At 39.7% G+C, this 25388-nt stretch overlaps 2 protein-coding genes across 2 annotated transcripts in view; one reads left to right on the top strand and one right to left on the bottom strand.

Annotated features, from left to right (window-relative positions):
* Positions 1–794: 794 nt before the first annotated feature.
* atp5mk.L (ATP synthase membrane subunit k L homeolog) lies at positions 795–6382 on the bottom strand. Its single transcript, XM_018241697.2, has 4 exons — positions 6239–6382; positions 3049–3145; positions 1740–1834; positions 795–990 (listed from the first exon to the last, which is right to left on the bottom strand). The coding sequence occupies exons 2-3, from the start codon at positions 3133–3135 to the stop codon at positions 1742–1744; spliced, it is 180 nt and encodes a 59-aa protein (XP_018097186.1). The 5' UTR covers positions 3136–3145; positions 6239–6382; the 3' UTR covers positions 795–990; positions 1740–1741.
* A 185-nt stretch (positions 6383–6567) lies between these two features.
* pdcd11.L (programmed cell death 11 L homeolog) overlaps positions 6568–25388 on the top strand; it is a 42652-nt gene continuing 23831 nt past the window's right edge. The window contains 15 exon segments of the mRNA NM_001128623.1: positions 6568–6629; positions 10471–10595; positions 11437–11562; positions 12149–12316; positions 15198–15359; positions 15454–15577; positions 17172–17353; positions 17449–17556; positions 17902–18108; positions 20636–20757; positions 20842–20902; positions 21973–22119; positions 23500–23754; positions 24834–24974; positions 25127–25321. Coding sequence (NP_001122095.1) covers positions 10500–10595; positions 11437–11562; positions 12149–12316; positions 15198–15359; positions 15454–15577; positions 17172–17353; positions 17449–17556; positions 17902–18108; positions 20636–20757; positions 20842–20902; positions 21973–22119; positions 23500–23754; positions 24834–24974; positions 25127–25321 — 2094 coding nt within the window. The 5' untranslated portion in view covers positions 6568–6629; positions 10471–10499.

Below are 25388 nucleotides of genomic sequence, written 5' to 3'. Positions count from 1 at the left end.
CCTGTTACAGTTAGAGTTGAAGTATTTCTGGTCAGGTGATCTCTGAGGCAGCACACAGACCATCACAAAATGGTGGTCCAAGGCAAGAGATGTAAAAGGGCAATATTTACTTAAATATATATTCCAGTTTGGTAAGTTTCTTTATTATATAAACTATTGCTCAATTATTCATTTTGGGGGTATAGTTTTCCTTTAACAACTGAGTTCTTGACAAATCCAGCTCCTTCATTCATGAAACAGGACTGGTGTCTTCTACAATCTGTACTTTATTACCAATTGCTTATACTTAATAGAAAAGCATTTGCCATACACATATGAAGGCTCCAAAGTTAACAGTCCAATGTCCCACTACCATATTTTATATAATCCAATGCTGAGTTTACCAGGCAAAGCCATTAAAACTCTAGGTTTTTATTTTCTATCTTGTTTGCAGGGGGTAGAAAAGGCAGTTGTTGTGCCGGTGAAGAGAGAAATATTGACCATCTACCCTTAAATAATATAGAACCACCTCCACTTTTCCTGTGGTTAGTGCCTGCAGCTAGAGGATATGTTCCTGGAGTTTGTGGCTGGAGAATGTCTAAAATATATCCAGTTTTTTATTTTTTTGGCTCATTGATGTGTAGCCCTGAAAGTGGACTATAAATCAAGGTAGGGCATCTACAACCATTCACAAGACTTGTCGCAAGTGATCGGAGCGTACACAGCTAGCCTGTGAATAGTAATGCTGGATTGAAATTGTAGCCTGTATTCCAAGGCTGCTTATGAGTAACTAAAAGACAAATAACAGGACTGAATGACAGTGGAATACATTTAATTATATACCTCCAACAGACTGTGTGATGCTTAACTGTAAAGTAAAAGACAGAAGAATCACTGCTTCTTTTTGTACAGTTTTTAACTAAGTGATATTTTGTAAATAAACAGTACAAATCAATGCCTTTTTATTTGGAAGAAGGAATCGATCACATTTTGATTGCAGAACCAAGGACCCTAAAAAGGAGAGGGGGAAACGCCACCATGAGATTGGCTGGTGTTAAATACTTTTGCAAAAAACACTGCGTATTAGAAGTGGTATTGGCTCTACCGGTGCACCAGTCAAAACATTGACTTGTTTTCTAGGAAACTTTCAGTCCACAAGGGGGTTTTGTACTTGAAAATAACCAGTTTTCGTCTGCTCAAAGTCAGATTAGAACTTTGGCCAAAAAAAAGTTATTAGAAGCGGTAACTGGAAGTTACTAGTTGTTCCATTAAAATAAATTAAAGGCTACATAGTGACTGGGCAGTATCCACCACAATAACAGTCCTTTCAGTAGTCTAATGTTTCATTCTAGATTAGCAACAATATTTTGAAGTAGGAAGGTTTATAGTATAAAGGCTGGTGGGAGAGGGGGAACAAAACAAAAATCAGCACTTTTTAGCATATAAATGTTTACCAATGTGCTGCAAAGTGGTTGGGTTTCATGCTTTGTAATCAATCAAAGCTCTTGAGGCCCCACCCACTGTTTAATAAAACGTGACATCTCAAATTGCTTGCTGCATTGGACATTATCCCCCATATATGTTATAAAAGGCACGAAGTTTGCCCCAGAGCAACAAATAAGGTGTTTGCTTTTACATGTGACCAGGAAATTATAGCAACCAATCAGCAGGTAGAACTTACTGCCCCTGGGCAAACTTGGTGCCATTAATTACATAACGTCTTTAGAAGGGGAGCACTTTATACCACCATAAATACTTGCCATTATTTGTCTGTTATGGCCGGAGTCTGTTTCTTGGGCTTCAGTTTAAAGAAAAGGATGAGGGTTGCAATTCCAGCATATGTGGCCAACACACACTAAAATAAAGAGGAAAGAAGAAAAAGCGGAGTAAACCTCAGAACCAGTTTGAGGCTGTGGGTCATTGAAATACAATAACAGGATAAAATACAAGTATGTTATCCAGAATGCTTAGGGTTTTCCAGATCTTTCTGTAATTTGGATCTCCATACCTTAAGTCAGGGGTGCCCAGGACGTTGATCGCGCTCTACCAGATCTCTGTCATGTTCCTGGTAGACCGTGACCTGGCGTTGGAAGTGCGCTGGCTGGGCTGACCGCACAGGGGAAGGGAGCAAGGGCAGGCGTGGAAACGGGAGGGAGGGAGGTAGGTCGGGCTGACAGCAACAAGCACGGCTCACAGCAGACGGGAATGGAGGAAGGGTAGGCTCACAGAAACAAGCACAGACACGGGAGGTCGGTCGGCTAACAGCAGCAAGCATGGTCACAGAAGGGAGAGCTGGCTGCAAGCACAGACACGGAGGGGAAGGGAGCATGTCTGGACTGGGAGTCAAAATAGGCCCTGGCATTCCAAGTACATTGAGGCCCAAACAGCCCCCCACCAGCCCACTAATTAGTTATTTTCTATGACATTTTAAAGCAGCCAGAACCCACCGATTGCCAGTCCGGCCTGGAAGGGAGGGAGGGCCGAGAGCAGCAAGCACGGAGGAGAAGAGAGTGTGTTCAAACTATCATAACCTGCCAAAATTTGTAAAATGAACATGGTAATTGGGGGGGTGGCCACACAAATGGGTGTGGTCAAAAAATGTCACCACCGGGGACCAGGTGTCGAGAGTAGACCCCTTCTCTACAAGAAAATCATTTAAAAATTAAATAACCCAATAGGCTGGTTTTGCTTTCAATAAGGATTAATTCTTAGTTGGGATCAAGTACAAGGTACCGTTGACCATAAGCAGGAAGATCTGCTCCTTTTGAGAGGCCCCAAATAATCAGATCTTTGCCTAATTCAGCTACTCATTAGCCAAATCAGCTGATCCGATCATCTGGACCCAACATTGGTCAATGACAGTATAGAGGGCTCCATGCAGACCAGCCATATGCACAATACAGTCTCCACCTGACTGCATTTTATGTCTTTCCTGGTCAATGGCTGAAGAAGTGCCAGACTTTGCTTTGCCCCCCACATACACCCTAATAAGCTACAAACTTTTGGGAAGAGTGACCCAGTTTACAGCCAGCACTGCTGAAATTCTCCAGTTCTTTGCCGTGTACTTACATTCCTTCTCCCTGTTATGGTATATGCATTGAAGTATTTCTGGATGCCAGTGAACTGATGGTGAGTTCCGGAGTCGTGTCCACCCATGACTGATAGCCTTAAAAGGGGACAGAAAGTGTTTACAATTAAGCTCATGTAAAGCTGGAAATATTATGCCATCCACACAGCGAGTCCAATTACATTGGGACTTTTAGTATGATGTAGAGAGTGATATTCTCAAGACAATTTGCAATTGGTTTTAATTTATTACTTGTGGTTTGAGTTATTTAGCAGCTCTTCAGTTTGCAGTTTCAACAATCTGGTTGCCAGGGTCCAAATTACCCTAGCAACCATGCATTGATATGAATAAGAGACAGGAATAAGAATAGGAAAGGGCATGAATAGAAAGATGGGTAATAAATAGTAGCAATAACTATACATTTGAAGCCTTACAGAGCACATGTTTTTGATGGGGTCAGTGAACCCAATTTGAAAGCCGGAAAGAGTCCACAAAAGAAGGCAATTAATGCAAAAACTATAAAAAGAAAAAATGAAGGCCGATTGAAAAGCTGCTTAGAATTAGCCATTCTATAACATGCTATAAAGCAGCTTGTTTATATAAACTATAGTAGTGTTTCTGAAGCAAACACACCAGTTTTACCAGTGCAGAGCAACACTACATTATATTGTCATCCCTTTAAAATACTTTCATCTTTAGGGTTACCGCTCCTTTAAACGGGAAGTGCATCAAGTTAGGTAAACCACAAACAGCTTTTATTTGTTATCCCTTTTAGCAATACCCTGTATAGCAGGAGTGCCCATACGTTAATAATGTGAGGTTCACTTTTAGTGATGATGTCCTATTATAATCTACGTCCATAAAAGAATTGTTAACATGGGTTCATGTAAAATATTACTTAAATATTGATTTATGAGAAAATGTAGGATTGCTAACAAACAACGATTTCTTTTGTAAGCATAACAAATAATAGTAATAGGTAAATAGCTGAATGAAAAGAAAGACATAGGGAGGGTAATTTAGTTTAGTGTCTTGAGATCTACTGATCACCAGCTAAAGGTCTGGTAGACCCCGAACTTTGAATGTCAAGATGTGAGGTCAGAGGACAATGTCTCGAGAGCTTACCATCCAGAATTTGGGGTCCAAATGAGTTTTGGGTTTTATGGCAGTCTCACACATTCAAGCTGGACACACACTGCTAAACAGAATAAAAAGGGCTGCCACTGGCACGTAGTCTAATCATGCCATGCTGCATGCATTAATGGACTGAAAATCAAAATAGGCCCTGATATTTCAAGTAAACTAAGACCCAAGTAGTCCCCAAAATTCCAAAATAAAACCCAGGTTCCCAGCAGCCCCTCTCGCAATGGCCAGGGTGTACTGATTGTCCTTCCGGCCTGTTCATATGTACTCTGTAGGTCACATGATGATGTGAGTAAATTGCCTTTTAGATTTTATACCCAAAATGCCCCTTCATATTTTTTTCTTCCCTTTTGGAATAATAATAGGAAATTAAATTTCTAAGCAACACATTATTTTCAATGGTCTTAAAGTTATATGTAAACATAATTGCTATTGAAAGCAGCATCTGTCTTTTACAACGGTCTTCTCTTTACCCGACTGCCAGATTACCCAGCAGTCAGCTCTCCCTTTACAGGTATGGGACCTATTATCCAGAACGCTTGTGACTTGGGGGCTTTCCGGATCACAGTTCTTTCCGTAATTTGGATCTTCACACCTTAAGTCTACTAGAAAATCATGTACACATTAAATAAACCCAATAGGCTGGTTTTGCTTCCAATAAGGATTAATTATATCTTAGTTGTGATCAAGTACAAGGTACTGTTTTATTATTACAGAGAAAAAGAAAATCATTTTTAAAAATTTGGATTATTTGATTATTATGGAGTCTATGGGAGCCTTTCTGTAATTTGTAAATTTCTTGATAACGGGTTTCCGGATATCGGATCCCATAGCATTATGGAAAAGGACCTTGGAGTCCTTGTAGATGATAAACTTGGCTGTAGCAAGCAATGCCAGTCATCAAGGGCAAATAAGGTCTTGAGCTGTATTAAAAGGGGCATAGAGTCACGGGAGGAGGGGATCATTCTTCCACTGTACAGAGCACTTGTAAGGCCCCATCTAGAATATGCCGTACAGTTTTGGTCTCCATCTCTCAAACAGGACATTATTGTATTAGAGAGGGTACAGGTATGGAAAATCTTAGCTATGAGGAAGGACTGGCCAAATTGGGGATGTTCACGCTGGAGAAGAGGCGCTTAAGGGGTGATATGATAACTATGTATAAATATATAAGGGGATCATATAATAATCTCTCTAATGCTTTATTTACCAGTAGGTCTTTCCAGCTGACACAAGGTCACCCATTCCAATTACAAGAAAAAAGGTTCCACCTAAATATTCGGAAGGGGTTTGTTACAGCGAGGGCTGTGAAGATGTGGAATTCGTTCCCTGAATCAGTGGTACAGGCTGATACATTAGATAGCTTTAAGAAGGGGTTGGATGGCTTCTTAGCAAGTGAGGGAATACAGGGTTATGGGAGATAGCTCATAGTACAAGTTGATCCAGGGACTGGTCCGATTGCCATTTTGGAGTCAGGAAGGGTTTTTTTCTCCTCTGAGGCAAATTGGAGAGGCTTCAAATGGGGCTTTTGCCTTCCTCTAGGCATGGGATATTTTATCCCGAAACCCATTATCCAGAAAGTTCTGATTTATGGAAAGAACATCTCCCATAGACTCCGTTTTGTCCAAATAATCCAGATTTTTAAACAAATTTATTTTTCTCTGTAGTAATAAAACAGTACCTTGAACTTGATCCCAACTAAGATATAATTAATCCTTACTGGAAGCAAAACCAGACTATTGGGTTTATTTAATGCTTACATGATTTTGTAGTAGACTTAAGGTATGGAGATCCATATTATGGAAAAATCCATTATCCGGAAAACCACAGGTCCCAAGAATTCTGGATAACGGGTCCCCTGAGGGGACAGAACCTGTGTTTAACTCAGCTTTGAGGCCCTGACGGGGAAAAAGAGAAGGGGAGTGTGGCTGTTTATAAAATGGCTGCACCTTAGAACTCCTATTCATTTTTAGCGAGAGAGCATATTTATGAGAGAACATAAATCCCCATTAAACTGCTTGCACTCAGACCTTTCAGCCCGATACTCACTTGATTTTCCCGAGGAGCAACACACACCTTGCCCTTCAACACCGGCCTTTACTTCCACTGCGGCTGCTGCTCAAGCCCCGCCTCAAGTTTTCAATGGTAGTGCCGCGCTCATTGGCTGCTAAAGTCGTCTGTCAGGCAGCGTCGGAGTATGATTGGTGCAAAACAGAGGGCTCTGTTCGCGCTGGGAAGGTGACATTTCCCTGTCTCTAAATCGGAAGTGGCTGTGATTGGTTGACCCGGAAAAAAGTAGCGTTTCCGGGTCATTTGTATGGTTGCTTACACGTGTGTGAATCGGATCGCTACATTCCTAGTGTAAAGCGTGAGAACATGCAATTGTAACAGCGCAGAAAGTCGAACCGGGACACGAGTATAATTGCCGCGACCATTTAAGGTATGTTATATGGGGGAATATATTTTGGTGCTCTTTTATGATTATTACCAGGGCCGGTTTTTATTATATAATGGACCAACGTGTTAGTGACGATACTTTGCCACCATCCTTTCATCACAGGGGTCCCTGGGCGAGGAGGATACATTGTTAGAAATGTATCAACCCAATGATTGCCCATGATGCAGCCCTCCAGCTCTTGTTGAATTGGGAGGAACTCGTATATGGCCTTGTGGATGAGGTGTCTTGTAGTTGAACTACAGCTGGAAGGTTGCAGGTTGGGCAGTGCTGATTTATGTAATCTCCAGGGGTAACATCTAGATCGGATTGTAAGCAGTTTGGTGCATGAACTGATATAAAGGAGGAACAATGCCTATAAAGTGCTACATTACATGTCAGAGCAATGTAACCTCATAATAAACTCTGACTGGGAACCTCATCCCTTAGGGTAAGGCCACACTGGGTGTTTTGGGGAGATTTGGTTGCCTGGCGACTACTCTCCTCGTCTTTGCGGCGACCAATCTCCCCAAACACCTTCCCTGACGCTGCGCTGGCTAAAATGAAAAAACGCATGCGCTAATCACACAGTGCGATTTGTTTTCCGAAGTCTCCCAGGGGTTCACGTTCCAAACACTTTTTTCAGTTGAATTGTTTTCAGATTGTTCCCCATAAATAAAGACTTTTTTCAATTAATTTCCATTATTTATGTAACCCTTTCGACACCCCTTTGTCGGTGTTACACTCCATATATGGCGCTTACCAGATGACATGAGACAAACCTGAGCCACTCCGCAGTGGTATGGGCAGAGACTGGGTACCTGGTACTTACTAGCACAATGCCTCCACCTTGTGTGATCCGGGAATGCACCTACGGGTGGCCCCACTAGGAATACAGTAATAACACACGCACACACAGTAATGGTTAATCTGAATAACTGTTTATCTGAATATCTGTTTATCTAAAATAAATGGGCACCTAATACATGCAGCACTCCTAACCGGTGGCAATAGGGCCTCACTAACTAACTTCTATCTAACTAAAAGAAACAAAGTCCTTTAATGTCCTCTTTAAAGTCTCTTTATCTTCAAGTGCTTCCTTAGGGTACTGTCCTTTTAAACAGGATACTTAGTCCAAATCCTCTTTGGATACTTTAGAGCTCTCTTCAGGCGAGTCCAGCATACAGTGCAACTACCAGCCCCTTTGGATGCTCAGATAGGAATCTCCTGCTGGTTGTTCCTCCAGTCTGAATTCCTTTCACACTCTCGGTCTTTCCAGGCACAGTATGTGGCTTCCCTGTGCCAGCCCGATCCAAATGAATACTTGTGGTGCAGCCTCTCAGCTCTCTGGCCTCTTTCTCTGTTCACCATGCAGCTTTCTATGCCAGGCTCTCTTCTTTTGGCAGTATCTGTGACTTCCTTTTCCTGCCAGCCACTCACTAGCTGCTGTGTCACTTCCTACTGCATTGAACAGCTGGTCACTAGGTAATAGCTTACAGCACCCAGACACAGGCTCTGTGTTTCTGCCCTTACAGTGATAAAAGCAAGAAGTTTACACAAATTCCCTACATTTATTTTTTTACTGTTTTTCCAAAATCTAAGTTTAAAGTTGAATGTTCCTGTCTCTGGTGAGTCTGGCAGCTCAGTAATTCAGGTGCGGACTCTAACTGTTACAATTTTGCAACATTTAGTTGATACATTTCTCAGCAGCATCTCTGGAGTATCAGCAACTATTGTATCAATTCTAACAGCTGCTTGTAATGAAACTCAGGAATTCTGCTCAGCAGGGACAAAGATAAGAAATGTATCAACTATATATCGATTTAGAACAGTTTACAGGATCGGCGACCCCTCCCTGCTTTAGAAGGTGAAAAAACACTTTACACTTCGATATTAGAAAAATTGTCACACATAGAAAATAGAAAGTAATTGGAAAAAATCATTATTTCTGGTGATCTATCTGAAACCAACTAGTTGTTTGAAGGTGAACAACCTCTTTAAGTGAAAGGCTGTTGTGGGCTATGCCAGTTGTAGTACATAGGTTGCAGGTTGGACTTCCCTGAGTTATTTCACTACCCATCTCTGTTATGTCCCCAGCCTTCTGGAATTGCCAAGGCTTAGTTCAAGGGGAACTCCACAAAAACTTAACTTTAGCTTTTTGAAAAGTAAACATAATTTCAAGCAACTTTGCAATATACATCAATTAAAAAATATGCAGACTTTTCATGATTTTTAATGGTTTCTGATCATTCCCTAAGCCTAGCCCAATGCTCTCCTGCTGATCTGTCTGACTACTTTGCAGCGTTGTCTAACTACTGTTACTTTGTATCAACAGCCATTTGTCCTTAGCACATGTGATTTCAATAAGGAACAGAACATCACAATGTAATGCATTGTGGGTTATGTAGTTCCTGCATGTTGTCTATAAGCTGTGGAGTTGCTACAATTTGTAACATCATTGTTTAGTCCCTCCTTCCCTGCCAGGATTTCAAATGATACAGAAAGAGAAGAACTGTTAAACAGCTGGATTTCAGCATAGAAAATAGCATTTATTCATACTTTTTGAAGAAACGGGTAACTGTGATGGGTATATTAGGGGGTTTCTGTGTTATTTGGGCCTCTTTATCAAAGTTTGGTTTGGAAGCCAGAGTTCCCCTTTCATCAATAACTCTAATACACTTTCATTTATAAGCACAAGCGTTTAGTTTATAGCAAGTGTGGTCAGCACCAGTTCCATTTAGGCAATTTAATAAATAATAAAAAGGGCGTTTAGGAAAATGTATAATCTTTTCCACATCCCAGATGAGGGACCCTGTTGTAGAGCAGAGGTCCCCAACCTTTTGTAACTGTGAGCCACAATGAATTTACAAAGTGATGTTTCTACTGCTGATCTGCACTGCAGTTGCATGCCTATAAGTTGGACAGTCCTGATATGTCTTAAAAGAAAAAGTTAATGCAAGGTTTCAGCCAAACTCTCGGTGGTACCATTTTCTATAGTAATATCTATCTGATTTGAAGTGGGTATAATTAATATTCCTATTATTTTGAGTGTTGGATAGTGAGGGGGCAGTGATGGTAGAAACATTCTAGACTAAATATCTGTAGGTACAGAACATCTCGTACTTTAATGGGTAGATGTTTGAGATTTTGTATGCTTAAGTGATTATTATGGGCAAACTATTCTATATGTGGTACATGTTATTTGTCCATAAACTGCTATAGGTTTCTATGGACCTTAGATATCTTATACTTGTTTGTATTCTGTTAAATCACTGTCCTGACCAGGGGCCTAAGCTTATTCTGATTTTGAAATACAATACGCTCTATGATCAGTGAGATCATTACTTCCTGCTTTTCAGCTCTCTAACTCTTGAGTTAGTGAACAACTTGAAGGGAGGCCACATGGGACATAACTGTTCAGTGAGTTTGCAATTGATCCTTAGCATTCAGCTCAGATTCAAGAGCAAACCATTTTGACCCATGTGGTCTTCCCTCAAGTCCCTGATTGGTTACTCTCTGTTAACCTATAAGTGGAAACCAAGAGAGCTGCAAAGCAAGAAGTATTGTCCTGACTATTATGTTAGACATCCAATCACTGCAGCCTTTATAGATTACATTTTTGGCTAGCAAACTATATTGAAAACATTGTTTTATTTTGCACATGCTATCTATTTACCTAGTTTTTATTTAATACTGAAGAATTCCTTTAAGATATGCAATCTAGAGAAAAATTAAGAACTGCCATTGCTTTAGTAAGAATCAGTCACAGAGATAAATAAGATAAAAATAAAATCACACCTTTAACTAAGTATCATACATACTTTTGTTTCTTCTCTATTCCACATAGCCTTAAGTGCCATCCAAAAATTAGGAAACATGGAAGAAAGTTTCCCTCGAGGTGGATCCCAGAAAAAAGCAGAGCAAAAAGCTGTTTTAAAGAGGCCTAAGGAAAATGATGGCAACCTTTTCTCAGTAAGTAGTATGAGAATATATTTATCTTCTATGAAATTGAGGTTTATCTTTAAAAGAAGAGTGTGTATTTATAATAGTCTCCTTTTTTTTAAGCTATCGGTTAAAAAAAAAAAACTTCATATGGAATTTAAAGTAATAGCCTCAACATCCCTGAAGAGCCATAGAGTGGGCTGGATTATTATTCTCATTCTTTCATTTCCTCTCAGTTTGTATGTGCTTGAGAGCACAGACCACATACAGGGTTGAGAGAAGCCCAATAAGCCCTGGGAGAAAGCGAGATCATTTTATAACCCTCTTCTCCCAACCTGTTTTTTCTTAATATAGGCAATGCAAATCAGAATAAATTGTTTGTTATTCCAACGCTAAATGAAATGTATTAAAAAATGAAAAAAAAACATATTCAGGGTACGATACAGTAGCAATCGGATAAAGTGTGTGCCTATATCTAAAGGTCTCACACCCACAGCTTTTTAATTACAGTTCCGAGTAGCAATATATATATCTATGTATACACACACAAATACTATTGGGCCTATAACTACTCTGGTTCACTCCTTTTCAATGTCATGGCTAACTATCTGCCTCAGCCTAGTTTCCAGCCTAAAGTCTTTTTTTCAGCACGGATGCCACTCTTACATTTATACCCATGGCTTTTTTTTTTTTCCAATTATAATTTTTATTGAAAATTATTGGCGTGAACGTCAAACAATATTTGTCTCGCAGGACCTGAAAAGAACTGTCTTTTTAAATCACCCCTTATGGTACATGAACTCCCATAGTGGATGACAATTTTGACCATACCGGTAAATGATGGATTACTTCATTTTTTAATTTTATGCAGACCCATCATGAGGAAGAACCGGAAATCAAGAAGAACAAGAAAGTATCTCGTGAGAAGCCAAAGGCTGTTGGTCTAGAAAAAAGGACAACATCTACTAAGGAAATTGTGGAAATTCCACTGTACAGTGTATGTATAATTCTGTATTCATTCCCTCTCTGCTTAAATTATTTTGCTTTTTGTGTTTTGAGGAGGCTAATGCAGTAATGGGCAATTCAGGGTTGCTTAACTACATTTTCTGTACTCCTTAACCGCCACAAATTCTTGGTGGGCTACAGGGAGTTGTGGTTCGAAAACATATACCATATGCCCAGCACTCTTGCCTTGATTAAGCAGTGTCCTCACTGGTGGCTGTATAACCTGACACTGTACAAACACTTGCTATATAATACACGAGACATGATTATCCTGTAAATTCTATTCTTATAAATGGTGCTTAGTGATGTCATTGGTTATAATCGGAGCTTAGTGATGCCATTTCTGTCACATGACTCACTGAAACTTGTGTATTATAATAAATAAAGTACCCCCTGTTGCAAAATATGAGGATTTTAGAAGTCACCTCGGAGTTCCATGACTGTATAAAAACACTAGGCCTTTTATATGGTCATGGAATTCCTTGGTAAATTATAATATCCTTATATTTTACTCACTATATATTTGATAATTGGATGTAATGTGAATGATTACTCTGTTTATTCCAATTGTGTTTCAGAAACTGAGCGTCGGGATGCTGTTTCTTGGTTGTGTGAAACGGACCAAAGATTTTGAGTTGACAGTGAGTTTACCATATTGCTTAACAGGCTATATCCAAGCGACAAACATTTGTGATGCATATACTAATCTCATCAGTGAACAAGTGGAAAAAGATGACCCCCTGGAGGTAAGAGATGTTGATGAGTAGCAAATCCTTTAAACTCCTGTCAAAGGCATGTAATAACACTGATCTTTTCTATAGGGTTTAGTTAACATCTTGGCATATGTGTTACCCTAATAAACTCTGACACTGTGGAAGACCTAGTTATGTTGAGTTCTTTGAGACATATTGAATTTCCCACTAATTGTGCTGATCACATGCTCTGATTTAGTTTTTCAATATAATTCATTTTTAACCAGACTGTATGATCTTCATCCGTATGTTGCCCAATGCCCACTTACACTGTGGGTTGACTGGCTAAAACAGACCGGGATCGGAAATATGCTAATTTAGGGTATATTTGTTCAGTTATGAATCGCTGCAGCATACCTCCCAACTGTCCCGTTTTTAGCTGGACTGTCCCAATTTTGACAGCTCAGCCCACAGTCCCTGTTTCTTAGATCCTTTGATCTCCTGCACTGAAGCCAGAAAAAGAAACAATGTTTCTAAAACTAAATTAAATTTAAAAAAAAAAAAGCTTTTTGACAGAGAGCCCAGAATACTCAGTACCTGCGCTTCAATACATTTGTAACTATTTCAGATAAGCAAAGATACAGTTATAACTATTTAAGATCAGCAGGTCTATTGGGACAAATGAGACAAATGAGCTTAAGCTGGCCATAGATGTAAAGATCTTTTCGTTATCGTGAGACCACAATTATCTCGAAACGATCATTTAAATTAGGGATGCACCGAATCCACTATTTTGGATTCGGCCGAACCCCCGAATCCTTCGCGAAAGATTCGGGCGAATACCAAATCGAATCCGAACCCTAATTTGCTTATGCTAATTAGGGGTGGGAATGGGAAAACAATTTTTACTTCCTTGTTTTGTGACAAAAAGTCACGCAATTTCCCTCCATTCCCCTAATTTGGATGTGCAAATTAGGATTCAGTTTGGCTGGGCAGAAGAATTCTGCCGAATCCTGCTGAAAAAGGCCGAATTCTGGATTCGGTGCATCCCTAGTTTAAATATACGATTTGTCCATCAACTAAAAAGACCATTTCAGGCGATATTGCCATGAAAACTGAGGGTAGCTGCCTGCTTGGCCCTGCAAACATAGATAGATTGCACTGGGACCGATAACATTTTTTAAACCTGGCCGATCAATTTTCTGACAGATGTCGTTTGAAAAATCGTAAAATGTACAATCTTTCGATTCCCACTAACTTCACAATAATTTGACGGATTGGTCGGATTTCGTTAAATCGGTCGTTCCCCAAAGAAAAATCTTTGCGTCTATGTGGACCTTTAACCATAACCTGCCAAATTTTGTAAAATGGACATGGTATTTAGGGGTTGTGGCCACACAACGGCATGTCAAAAATTTCACTGCACTGTGTGCGGCAGATCTTTTTGTCCCTCTTCCCAATTTTCAAATATTTGGAGGTATGATGCAGTCTGCCAGGTAATTCATCAGATTGGGTCATGGCCCATTGTTTTACAGGCAGATTGCTCTGATAGCCGGTGTCATGGTCTGTATGTGGCCAAATGTAGAGAGATTTTTGGGATGAGGGACATTCTGCATGAAGCATTGTCTAAGGGTGGCCATTCACAGGCTGATTAAAGCTACCGATATCGGTCCTTTAGACCGATTCAGCATCTTATCTGCCCTTGTGTTGGGGCTTCCAAAAATCAGACAGATATCGATCAGGCAGGTTTGAATTTTCCTGCGATTGACGACCGCATCGGCTAGTTGAAGTGGTCCTACGACCTGTGGCACCCATTTCCTTCTTTAATCCAATCGTATGGCTCTATGGCCAAACATTTGGATTAACCCGATATTGCCCTGCCGTTGGTGGGCATATCGGGGAAAGATCCACTAGTTTGGCGACCTTGCCAAACGAGCGGATCTTATAGTGTATGGCCGCCTTATAAGTTTAATAGAATTAGTTGTGCAACAAATGGCTAATAGGGGCATTTACAGTGCTCTGTTGTGTCTAGAGTGTAAAAAATGTGCACAATCGTCTATATTTTTGCACTCTGTGTACTGAATGGAACACAGCCTGCATTGTGCAGTGATCCATTCAATAGAGGTTGGCGGTGGGAGGCATGTAGTGGTAAGAGGACAGGCGATGATAACAGGGCTAAGTTGCACCTCCTGGTCCTGTTCTCTGCACTGATCACCAGATAGAAGTGCAATGCTCAGGGGCACTCAGGTGCTTAGGAAATGAGCAATAAGATTCATATTCTTGCACCCCTTGCAAATGACCCCTAATGTGAATATTGTAGAATTGTATAACTCTCATATGCTAAATATTGGTTGTTATGCTGATAAATGTATATGTCTCTTAAATATATTGATTGTATACTTTTAATTTGAACAGTAATTTGCACATATAATACTAACTGGCTATTTAACACAATCCATAACTTGTAATTAATGTCACACTGCTGAAGTCATCAGGTCAAAAATGGCAACAAACAAACTGCTCATCTCCACCTCTCACTGCTCCCCATAGTAATCTTTACACACTCTACACACGTCCACAGATTTCATAATGTCCCACATAGGGCTGTATTTAGGCCACCCCCTAAAGCAACCGCCCTAGGCATGGACCCTTGGGTGCCTATGAAGAAATATGTAACTGATTACAGAGCAACCAGAGCATTTACAGACCAATAGGCTACTGCCCCACCCTCAGACAAGAAAAATACAATTTTAATTGTCTTGTAGCACATAAATAAAATACATCTTGAAAAATCAGTCTCTATATGTATGACCATTTACACATTGTATATTCTACTCTGTACAGTCCTATGTAATGGGTTTCATTTACACTTTAATGTAGTTCTGAAACGAACAACTGGTTTTATGGTTACATACTGCTTATTCTTACCTTGCAGGCACTAGTTCCCCTTTCTGAGCTGTACAGTCCAGGAATGTTAGTAAGGTGCGCAATAAGCAGTTTAGAGACAACGGCCAGCGGTTTCCCCAGCGTTAAACTGTCCGTCAACCCGAAACATGTCAACAAGGCTCTGAACACAGGATCAATTAAAACAGGCATGGTATGTATGGGGTGTACATGGGACTTGTGTGAATTCTGGAAATGGCAAGTGTAATTTTACAGGTTTTTGAAAAATAACTACTATCTCTTTATAGGTTTTATCTGGGTGTGTATCTAGTGTAGAAGACCATGGATATCTTGTTGACATAGGAGTCGCTGGTACTAAAGCATTCCTGCCACGTCAAAAAGCGCAATTATTTTTAAGTCAAGCAGGGCAAGGTATGTTCCATATACAAAGTCATCATCAATGCACTGGTATTTTTATGACCCATTTATTAAAATTTTCTTGGGCACCTGTCCAATTGTCCATAGGAATCTATCTGATATGGTCTACCATTTTCGACCTTGTATTAGGCAAATCAAAGCTGATTATCAGCTGAGATTGGCTGATAATGGTATCTGTACCATTGCAGTTAAGTACCCTTGTGATAGGTACCCCATAGTGCAAATGTCTCAGACATAACCCTCCCTCTGGTGGACAGTGGAACTCGTTAGAGGAGAACTAAACCCTAAAAATTAATGTCTTAAAATGCCATATTTTATATACTGAACTTATTGCACTAGCCTAAAGTGTCAGCTTGTCAATAGCAGCAATGAGCCAAGATTCCAAACTTGTCACAGGGGGTCACCATCTTGGAAAGTGTCTGTGACACTCACATGCTCAGTGGGCTCTGAGCAGCTGTTGAGAAGCTAAGCTTAGGGGTCGTCACTAATTATCCAGCATAAAATGAGGTTGGCCTGTAATATAAGATGATGCTACATAGCTGATTATAAGATTATGATGCTAATTACACTTTTTCTGTGCTGCCATGTAGTAATTATCTGTATTAATTACTAATCAGCCTTATATTGTGACATTTCTATTCTATGTGTACTGTATATTGTGAGCGGGTCCCTAAGCTCAGTAAGTGACAGTAGCACAGAACATGTGCAGTGAATCAGCAGAAATGAAGATGGGGAGCTACTGGGGCATCTTTGCAGACACAGATCTTTACTGCTAAAGGGCTGTGGTTGCCTTGGGCTGGTACAGAAGCCCACACCTAATTTACAACATTTCTAGCCTAGATCTTTAGTTAAGCTTTAGTTCTCCTTTCATAACAGAAGTAGTGGTTATGTTTTTGCTTAGTAGGGTATCACATGACTAGTCTAAGGTTGCCCCTTTTGGGGTGGGGTAGGTTGTCTGGGGCTGGGGGGGGGTTGTAAAAAAATGCAGAAGCTTTAGATGCTGCATCTCTGCCCCATTTTACTGTTTGCTGGGAGTTTCCCGTTCTCTAAGATAAGCAACATGTAAATATTATGCCAGGGCCTTGAACTCTAGGAAGATAAACGTATGGATAAAAATATGGTCTTGTGGGAGATTGCAATACATTTATATATACAGTAGTCCTTACAGATGCCTGGACGTTGCCTTGTAGCAAATGTATGCAGCTACTGAGCCATACTGCATCATGATAAGCATTGTAAATGATGGCAACATTCAATGAAATACAAAATAAAAATCCAGCCATCACATTTAATCTTTGTAAATATGTCTGCTTTACATGGATGGCAGTACAGCTGTTCAGTGATCCAAGATAAAATGTCTCATTCATTTTAAACCAGCCCCTACTTACAATCAATATATTAATTAATTTCCTGTGCTCATTCCTTAATTTCCTGTGTCCAGCTTGGTACCTATTATACTTGTTCAAGTGCATTCACAAGGGCAAAGGGGCCAAGTATGTACTGCCAAGTATGTACTGCAGCTCTTTAGGATTTGTTACCCTTCTTTGTTCATCATGAATATAACTGTTTAATGTCTGTTTGTATGCAGGGTCCTTACTCAGAGTAGGGGAGTACCTAAACTGTGTGGTTGAGGAAGTGAAGAATGAGGGAAAGATAGTCCGTCTGTCCATAATCCAGAATGACGTGGCCAGTGCCCTTGCAACTGTGGAACAGAACTGGAATCTGAATAATCTATTGCCGGGACTTGTACTTAAAGCACAGATAGAGAAGGTAAATCTAGGCAAGAATTGGATTCGGTTTGTTTTCCAGAAATTACAGAGCATCCCTGAGTAAATCTATACAATGTTAACTCTGTTTTGTTCCAGGTGATGCACAACAACATCACTTTGTCTTTCCTTTCATCGTACACGGGCTTTGTGGATTTCTTGCACTTTGAACCAAAGAAAATCGGTTCCTACAAGGAAGGGCAGGAAGTACGTATCTAGAGAAAGGGTTAAACAACTGTAGTTTATTCTATTTTTTTTTTTTTTTTTTTACACCCGTATGTATGGGCAGTATTTGTTTTTAGAAAAATGTTTAATTAGGATTGCTGTCACCTTGCAGCTCTGGGGTTCTAGGGTAAATTCCAGCCAGGATACAATGATGTTTGTGTGAGTTTCCTTTGGGTTCTCCAGATTCTTCCCAATCTCTAAGAACATACAGGCTGATTAATTGTCTCCTTGACCATAATGTGTGTGAATGTTCTAGGAAGCTTCAATTCTTGTATGTAGGAGTAGAATTTGCTTTCTTTAACACTTAACTTGTCTTCTCATCTGCAGGTCAAAGCCTGTATTTTGTGGCTTGATCCATCCACAAAGACTATCAGACTTACGCTCCGTCAGTGTTTTCTGCAGCCAGGGAACACCCTGCCCCAGCTCACCAGTGACTGGGTTGGCTCTGTGCTTGACAACTGCGTGGTGCAAACATTGTTTAAGAATGCTGGAGCCGTTTTTGAACTGGAAGGAGGAAACCTGGGCTTTGCATTTGTAAGTTTGGGAGATTCTTTATCATGCAGACCTTAAAAACAGTTTACATTTGATCTTCAGAACTGCCTTGTGTGCGACACATTATATATAATGTAGAACCTATATTCCACAGGAAAAGCACTTAAAGGGATACTGTCATGGGGAAAAAAAAAATTCAAAGCAAATCAGTTAATAGTGCTACTCCAGCAGAATTCTGCACTGTAATCCATTTCACAAAAGAGCAAACAGATTTTTTTATATTCAATTTTGAAATCTGACATGGGGCTAGACATTTTGTCAATTTCCCAGCTGCCCCATGTCATGTGACTTGTGCATGCACTTTAGGAGAGAAATGCTTTCTGGCAGGCTGCTGTTTTTCCTTCTCAATGTAACTGAATGTGTCTCAGTGAGACATGGGTTTTAACTATTGAGTGTTGTTCTTAGACCTACCAGGCAGCTGTTATCTTGTTTTAGGGAGCTGCTATCTGGTTACCTTCCCATTGTTCTGTTGTTTGGCTGATGGGGGGGGAGAAGCGAGGGGGTGATATCACTCTAACTTGCAGTAAAGAGTGATTGACGTTTATCAGAGCACAAGTCACATGACTTGGGGCAGCTGGGAAATTGACAAAATGTCTAGCCCCATGTCAGATTTCAAAATTGAATATTAAAAAATCTGTTTGCTCTTTTGAGAAACAGATTTCAGTGCAGAATTCTGCTGGAGCAGCACTATTAACGGATTAGTTTTGAAAACATTTTTTTTTCCCATGACCGTATCCCTTTAAATGAACAAACCTCAATAGTTTGATAAAGCTATATATGAAAATGCAAAAATCACCAGGAGGAGACAGAGCTTAATATACCTTAATTGAGCAGTAATACAAAAAAAAAATTAAAAAAATTAAAACGATTTATGTATTTGATATATAATCCCCTGTTGCACTGTGATGGTAACAATTGTCTGTTTGCTTCAGGAGCAGTAGCATTGTTTACATTAAACCATAAGTAAACCTTAAAAACAAGTGTATGTATTAGGATATCCTATGCTTTTCTGTTATGGAACTCTGGCAATATCGTGTTGAATTTTTCTTTAAAAAATCAATAAAAATTTCAGTTTAAAAAAAAAAACAAAACAAGTGAATGTAAAATTGACGAGCATGCTATTCTAAGCACTTTTGCAATCTACTTTCATTGTTTATTTTTTTAATTCCAAGATATTAAAGGATACATATATTAATATGAATTTTGTTACAACAGCGCCACCTGCTGGTCCGTTTTTGTTAATTTTTACTAATTTGCTGTGTGTTGATGGGTGAGGCATACATGATAAATGCAAACCTTTAAACTGAGGTTCCTTATGTATTCAGGTACTAACATACAGATTGAAATGACAAGAAGCTCTGTTAAAGGGGTTGTTCACCTTCAAACAATTAGTTGTTTTCAGATAGATCACCAGAAATAACGACTTCTTCCAATTACTTTATATTTTCTATGTGTAACCGTTTTTCTAATATTGAAGTGTAAAGTGTCATGTTTCACCTTCTAAACCAGCTCTGGGATGGGGGGGGGGTCGCTGACCCTGTAAACTGTTCTAAATTGATACATTTAGTGGATACATTTCTTATCTTTGTCCCTGCTAAGCAGAATCTCTGGGTTTCATTACAGGCAGCTGTTAGAATTGATACAATAGTTGCTAATATTCCAGAGATGCTGCTGAGAAATGTATCAACTAAAAGTTGCAAAATTGTAAAAGAGTCTGCACCTGAATTACTGAGCTGCCAGACTCAAACACCAGAGACCCGAACATTCAACCTTAAATTTAGATTTTGGAAAAATAGTAAGAAATAAATAATGGAAAGTAATTGAAAATAGTCTTGTTTTTTTTTTTTTTTTCTGGGGAACAATCTGAAAACAACTGAACTGAAAAAAGTGTTTGGAAGGTGAACAACCCCTTTAAAGAAACAGTAACACCAAAAAATTAAAATGCATTAATGGAATGATTATATAACGTACTGTTGTCCTGCAGTAGTAAAAATTGGTGTATTTGCTTCAGAAACAAAACTGTAGTTTATATGAATAAGCTGCTGTGTAGCCATGGGGGCAGCCATTCAAGCACAGGACACATAATAGATAACAGATAAGTTCTGTAGAATCCCATTGTTTACTACAGAACTTATCGGTTATCTGCGGTATATCCTGTGTCTTTACTCTTTTTTTCAGTGTTGAATGTCTGCTTCCATGGCTACAGAGCAGCTTGTTTATATAAACTATAGTTTTGTTTCTGAAGCAAACACACCAGTTGTACCAGTGCAGCGCAACAGTACATTATATTTTACATTACCTTTTGGCGTTACTGTTCCTTTATGAAGGTGCAGTTTTCAGCAGTGGGTATAGATGCTAACATGGGTGGATGAAACATTGTGAAAAACACCTCTGTTCACCTTAGGAAAATCTGCATCACAAGGAACAGAGGTCGGAACCCTGTACATTTATTTCAAATTCCCTGTAGGACGCCGGGTACTGATATGCTTTGTATGCTTTGTCTTTACAGAAACATCATCTTTCTGCTTCTAAACAGCCACATTTTGAAAAGTTCAAAAAAGGTACCACTCATAAAGGGCGAATCACAGATTTTAGTCCCATGGATGAGATGCACATTCTCTCTCTAAAAGAGTAAGTCCTTAAATGTTCATTGCGGAACAATTGTTGCATTATTAACACCTTCGGCTTACAGAAATTCTTTTTACCTTCATGTAGGAAAGTGATTACAAATCTCTTCTTGCGCCATGAAGATATACAACCTGGACAGGTGCTGGAGGTAAATTCATGGTAGCTGAGAATGAAATAATAAAGACGTTCCTGTCATATCAGCGTTCGAAAATTCCATTTAGCTTCCAGCCATTCCAGAGCAAGGCAAGGCTGTAAACCCAGTGTCAGACTGGTTCTCCTTGTGCCAACCTGACACCCGAGGTCCACAACATTATATATAGATACATTATATGCAACATTATATATAGATAGTGCCGCATGGTATAGGTTCTCTAGGCCCAGTCTGGAAGTCGGAAGGACCAGTCTATACCCCAGCTCAGCTATCTCCAACTTGTATCCGGGATACTGTCATGGGAAAACGTGTTTTATTTTTTGTTTTTTCAAAATGCAGTTAATACTGCTGCTCCAGCAGAATTCTGCACTGAAATTCATTTTTCAAAAGAGCAAACAATTATGTTTAATTTTGAAATCTGACATGGGGCTAGACTTATTGTCTGTTTCCCAGCTACTTCCAATCATGTGACTTGTGCTCTGATAAACTTTAGTCACTCTTTACTGCTGTATTGCAAGTTGGAGTGATATCACCCCCTCCCTTGCCCCCTCTCCAGCAGCCTAACAACAGAACAATGGAAAGGTAACCAGATAACAGCTCCCTAACACAAGATAACAGCTGCCTGGTAGATCTAAGAACAGTACTTGATAGTAAAATCCAGGTCCCACTGTGACACATTCAGTTACATTGAGTAGGAGAAACAGCCTGCCAGAAACCAGTTCAATTCTAAAGTGCTGGCTCTTTCTGAAAGCACTTGACCAGGCAAAATTACCTGAGATGGTGCCTACACACCAATATTATAACTGAAAAAATACACTTGCTGGTTCAGGAATGAAATTTAATATAGTACAGTGAATTATTTGCATTCCAAACAGTGTAATTTAGCCCTTCCACTGACGCAAGCTGTTTTTTCTGGCAGTGTAATTCTGAGCATAATATATTATAAATATGTAAGTGCTGGAAGAATCAACACTTCATAACAAATAACAAAAGTGTGTCCCACTAAGAACCCTTTGTAGAAGTACTAACCTTTTTTGCTCCCCTTAATCTGAATTTGACTCTCCTAGGGGACAGTAAAGTGCATGGAAGCCGTAGGAATGGTGGTACAGATCACTGACCATCTCACAGGTCTCGTGCCTAAACTCCATTTTGCTGATGTTCTCCTCAAACATCCTGAGAAAAAGTACATTATTGGGAACAAGATAAAGTGCAAGGTGGGTGTGAATCGTTGCTCAAATACTTCTCAATAAACTCAAGATCCAGATCCAACCTTGCTATCTATTTCACTGCAAACTGATGTCCTTTATAATGCGCTGTTTTAGGTTTAAAGAGACACTTTAGTGGCAGGAAGTACATTTAAAAAAAATCATGCAAGGGGCCTATTCTTAAAGCTCTTTATGCTGCAATTGTGTCGCCATCTGATATTATCCTATTGTCTTCAGTGTCTTACGTGAGGTCTGTAATGTTGTGAGATAATGATGTAAATAATGGTGCCACGGATAGATCATAGACCTGTAATTGCAAATAGATGGGATTGGTCCACGTGCAGCCCCTCTTTTCTCAGCTGTGGGCCCTAGAAAGCCTTCATCTGTTGCCTAAACCAATTTTATAGGGAGCTAGAGAAAATAATTCCTGTTCCCAAATTCAATTAAAGCTTCAGTGATTCTTTTCAGCAGTTGCTCGGACCTATCAAAGGTCTTTTCAGTCCCTGAATTATTAATGTATATGTCTATCACTGCCATGAGCTTTTCTTGTATGAGATCTTTAGTTTATTGTATGAGGTCTGCAAACCTATTCTTACCAAACAAAAATCCTACTACATGACAAATTCAAACAGCACTACTTTAAGAAAACGATCTTAAAGGAGAACTAAACTCTAAAAATGGATGTGGCTAGTATTTTATATATTAAACCAGCCAAAAGGTTCAGCATCTTGATAGTAATGATCCAGGCCTACTTGGATATTGTTTGGCGTAGCTGAGACACGCACATGCTTTGTGTTCTGGGCTGCTGTTGAGAAGCTAAGCTTAGGGTTCGTCGCAAGTCCTCAAGCATAAAATGAGGTTTGCCTGTCATATAAGATGATGCTACAGGGCTGATTAATAAATTATGATGCCAATTGTGATGGTCTCTGGGCTGCCATGTACCAATAATCTGAATTATTTCATAATTAGCCTTATATTGTGAATAATATATATATCTATCTATAATCTGTGCATCAGTGCCTAAGCTCAGTAAGTGACAGCAGCACAGAGCATGTGCAGTGAATCAGCAGAAAAGAAGATGGGGAGCTACTGGGGCATCTTTGGAGACACAGATCTTTACTTCTAAAGGGTAGTTGTGGTTGCCTTGGGCTGGTATAGAAGCCCAAAGCTTAATGTACAACATTTCTACCCTATTTTTTTAGTTAAGCTTTAGTTCTCCTTTAAGCTGTATGGTACTATTGGTAAGGATAATGGATTATTTTCATTCCCTTGTGTAACTAGTAGAGACCCGCTGACAAGCATGGAGCTTACGTGTTCCTGATTGCTATTGTTAAATGTTATTTGTATCTTGTAGCCAAATCTTTGTAAGAAATGTTTTATTTCCCAAAGGTCTTGACTGTGGTTACTTGTGAACGAAAGTTGATCCTGACAAGAAAGAGAACTCTGATGAAGTCAACGTTGCCCGTTCTCGCCAGCTATGAGGATGCGCAACCAGGCTTAATTACCCATGGCTTCATTGTGGCCATTAAAGACTACGGATGCCTTGTTAAATTCTATAACGAGGTACAAGGCCTAGCTCCACGTCGTGAGCTGGGCTCGCTGCAAGAGATTTCCTCGCTGGAAGATGCCTTTTATAGAGGGCAGGTAATGGATTATGCTCCTTCCTGCAAGTACTGTCATACATGCTCATTTATGTTGTTTGTAACTTAAAGTTAACTTTTAGTATGTCTTAGAATGGCCAATTCTAAGTAATTTTTTTCAATTCAATTGGTTTTCATTATATTTTTTATATTTTTTTATAAAAAATATATAATAAAATATATATACCCCATCTAAAAACAAATGCTCTGTAAGGTTACACATTTATTGTTATTGTTACTTTTTATTTATATTCCAATGTCTTATTTAAGTCAATGCATGGTTTCTATGGAAATCTGTCTATGGAAATCTGAACCCTAGCAACCATATTGCTAACCGGAGAGTTGCTAAAATAAAAGTTAAATAACCCAAAAAACCACAAATAATAAAAAATGAAAAACAATTGCAAATTGTCACAGAATATCACCCTCTGTCATACTAAAAGTAAAAGTTAATTTAAAGGTAGGGGTGCACCGAATCCAGGATTCGGTTCGGGGATTCAGCCAGGATTCGGCCTTTCTTAGCAGGATTCGGTTTCGGCCGAATCCTTCTGCCCGGCCAAACCCAATTTACATATGCAGATTAGGGGAGGGAAATTGCGTGACTTTTTGTCACAAAACAAGGAAGTAAAAAATGTTGCCCCCTTCCTATCCCTAATTTACATATGCAAATTAGGATTCAGTTCGGTATTCAGCCGAATCTCTCCCGAGGAATTTGGCCGAATCCAAAATAGTGGATTCGGTGCATCCCTATTTAAAGGTGAACAGCCAATTCTTTGTATAAGATTATTTGTTAAGTATTCATTTTTCTAACAAGATACCCCATAAACAGCACATTTATAACGAGGAGTCCTTCTCAATTGTTGCAGAACACTAGAAATCCTGGGAGGGAATCCAAGTTTCTACACAATTGTTCCAAATGTTATGCAATACCCTATAGCAGTGGCTCCCAAATTGTGAGGCTGTCCCCATGGGGTGTGGGGGCCTGGGGCAGTGGCAGAGCGGGGTCAGGCTGAAGGAAAGTTAGGGTTTTATAGGCAGATTCTGGCACATCTCCCTTTATTAATAACACGTCTTTCCACGCAGGTCATTAAGGTTCAGGTGCTGGAGTGTAACCCCCAAACACAACAATTGCTGTTGTCCTTCAGAATAACGGAGGAGGGGCACACTGAACAAGAACAACGCTTCCTCAAGAAGATAAAGGCGGTGAAGTTAGATGTTGGGAAGGTACTTTTCTCTCTTACTTTATGGCATTAGAAACTTTTACAGCTGCTTTGTTGTGAAGTGTAAATGAATAAACTAGTTTCCATGTGGTAGAGCACCACGTTCACACACAATTTGCAGCCAATCTGAAGTTGTTGCTGTTCTATATTTTTCAGTTGGTTGATACCAGAGTCCTATCGAAGACTGACAAAGGAGTGAACGTTCTCGTCCTACCTGAGGAAAGCCCCGCTTTCATTCCCAAAATGCACCTCTCGGACCATGTGTCAAATTGTGAGCTACTCTGGCATACACTGCAAGAAGGGGACGATATTCCCGGGGCCATGTGTCTTAGTAGCCTCAAGGGCCACAGTGTATCCTTTTTGTCAGAGGGAATTCTTTTGCTTAGAAAATAGGTTCTGGTCTTTCCTGATGTCTCTG

This window comes from Xenopus laevis, chromosome 7L (genome assembly GCF_017654675.1).
Source record: "Xenopus laevis strain J_2021 chromosome 7L, Xenopus_laevis_v10.1, whole genome shotgun sequence".
Lineage (NCBI taxonomy): Eukaryota > Metazoa > Chordata > Amphibia > Anura > Pipidae > Xenopus > Xenopus laevis.
Note: the sequence above shows the minus strand (reverse complement) of the source record. Positions and strands in the feature narration are given on the sequence as shown.

Bases quoted from the DNA above. Each gene is read 5' to 3' on its own strand.
- atp5mk.L (XM_018241697.2), bottom strand. From the start codon at position 3,135: ATGGGTGGACACGACTCCGGAACTCACCATCAGTTCACTGGCATCCAG. The intron at 1,835-3,048 runs GTAAGTACACGG...TCTTTATTTTAG, and splicing joins CCATAACAGGGAGAAGGAAT to TGTGTGTTGGCCACATATGC.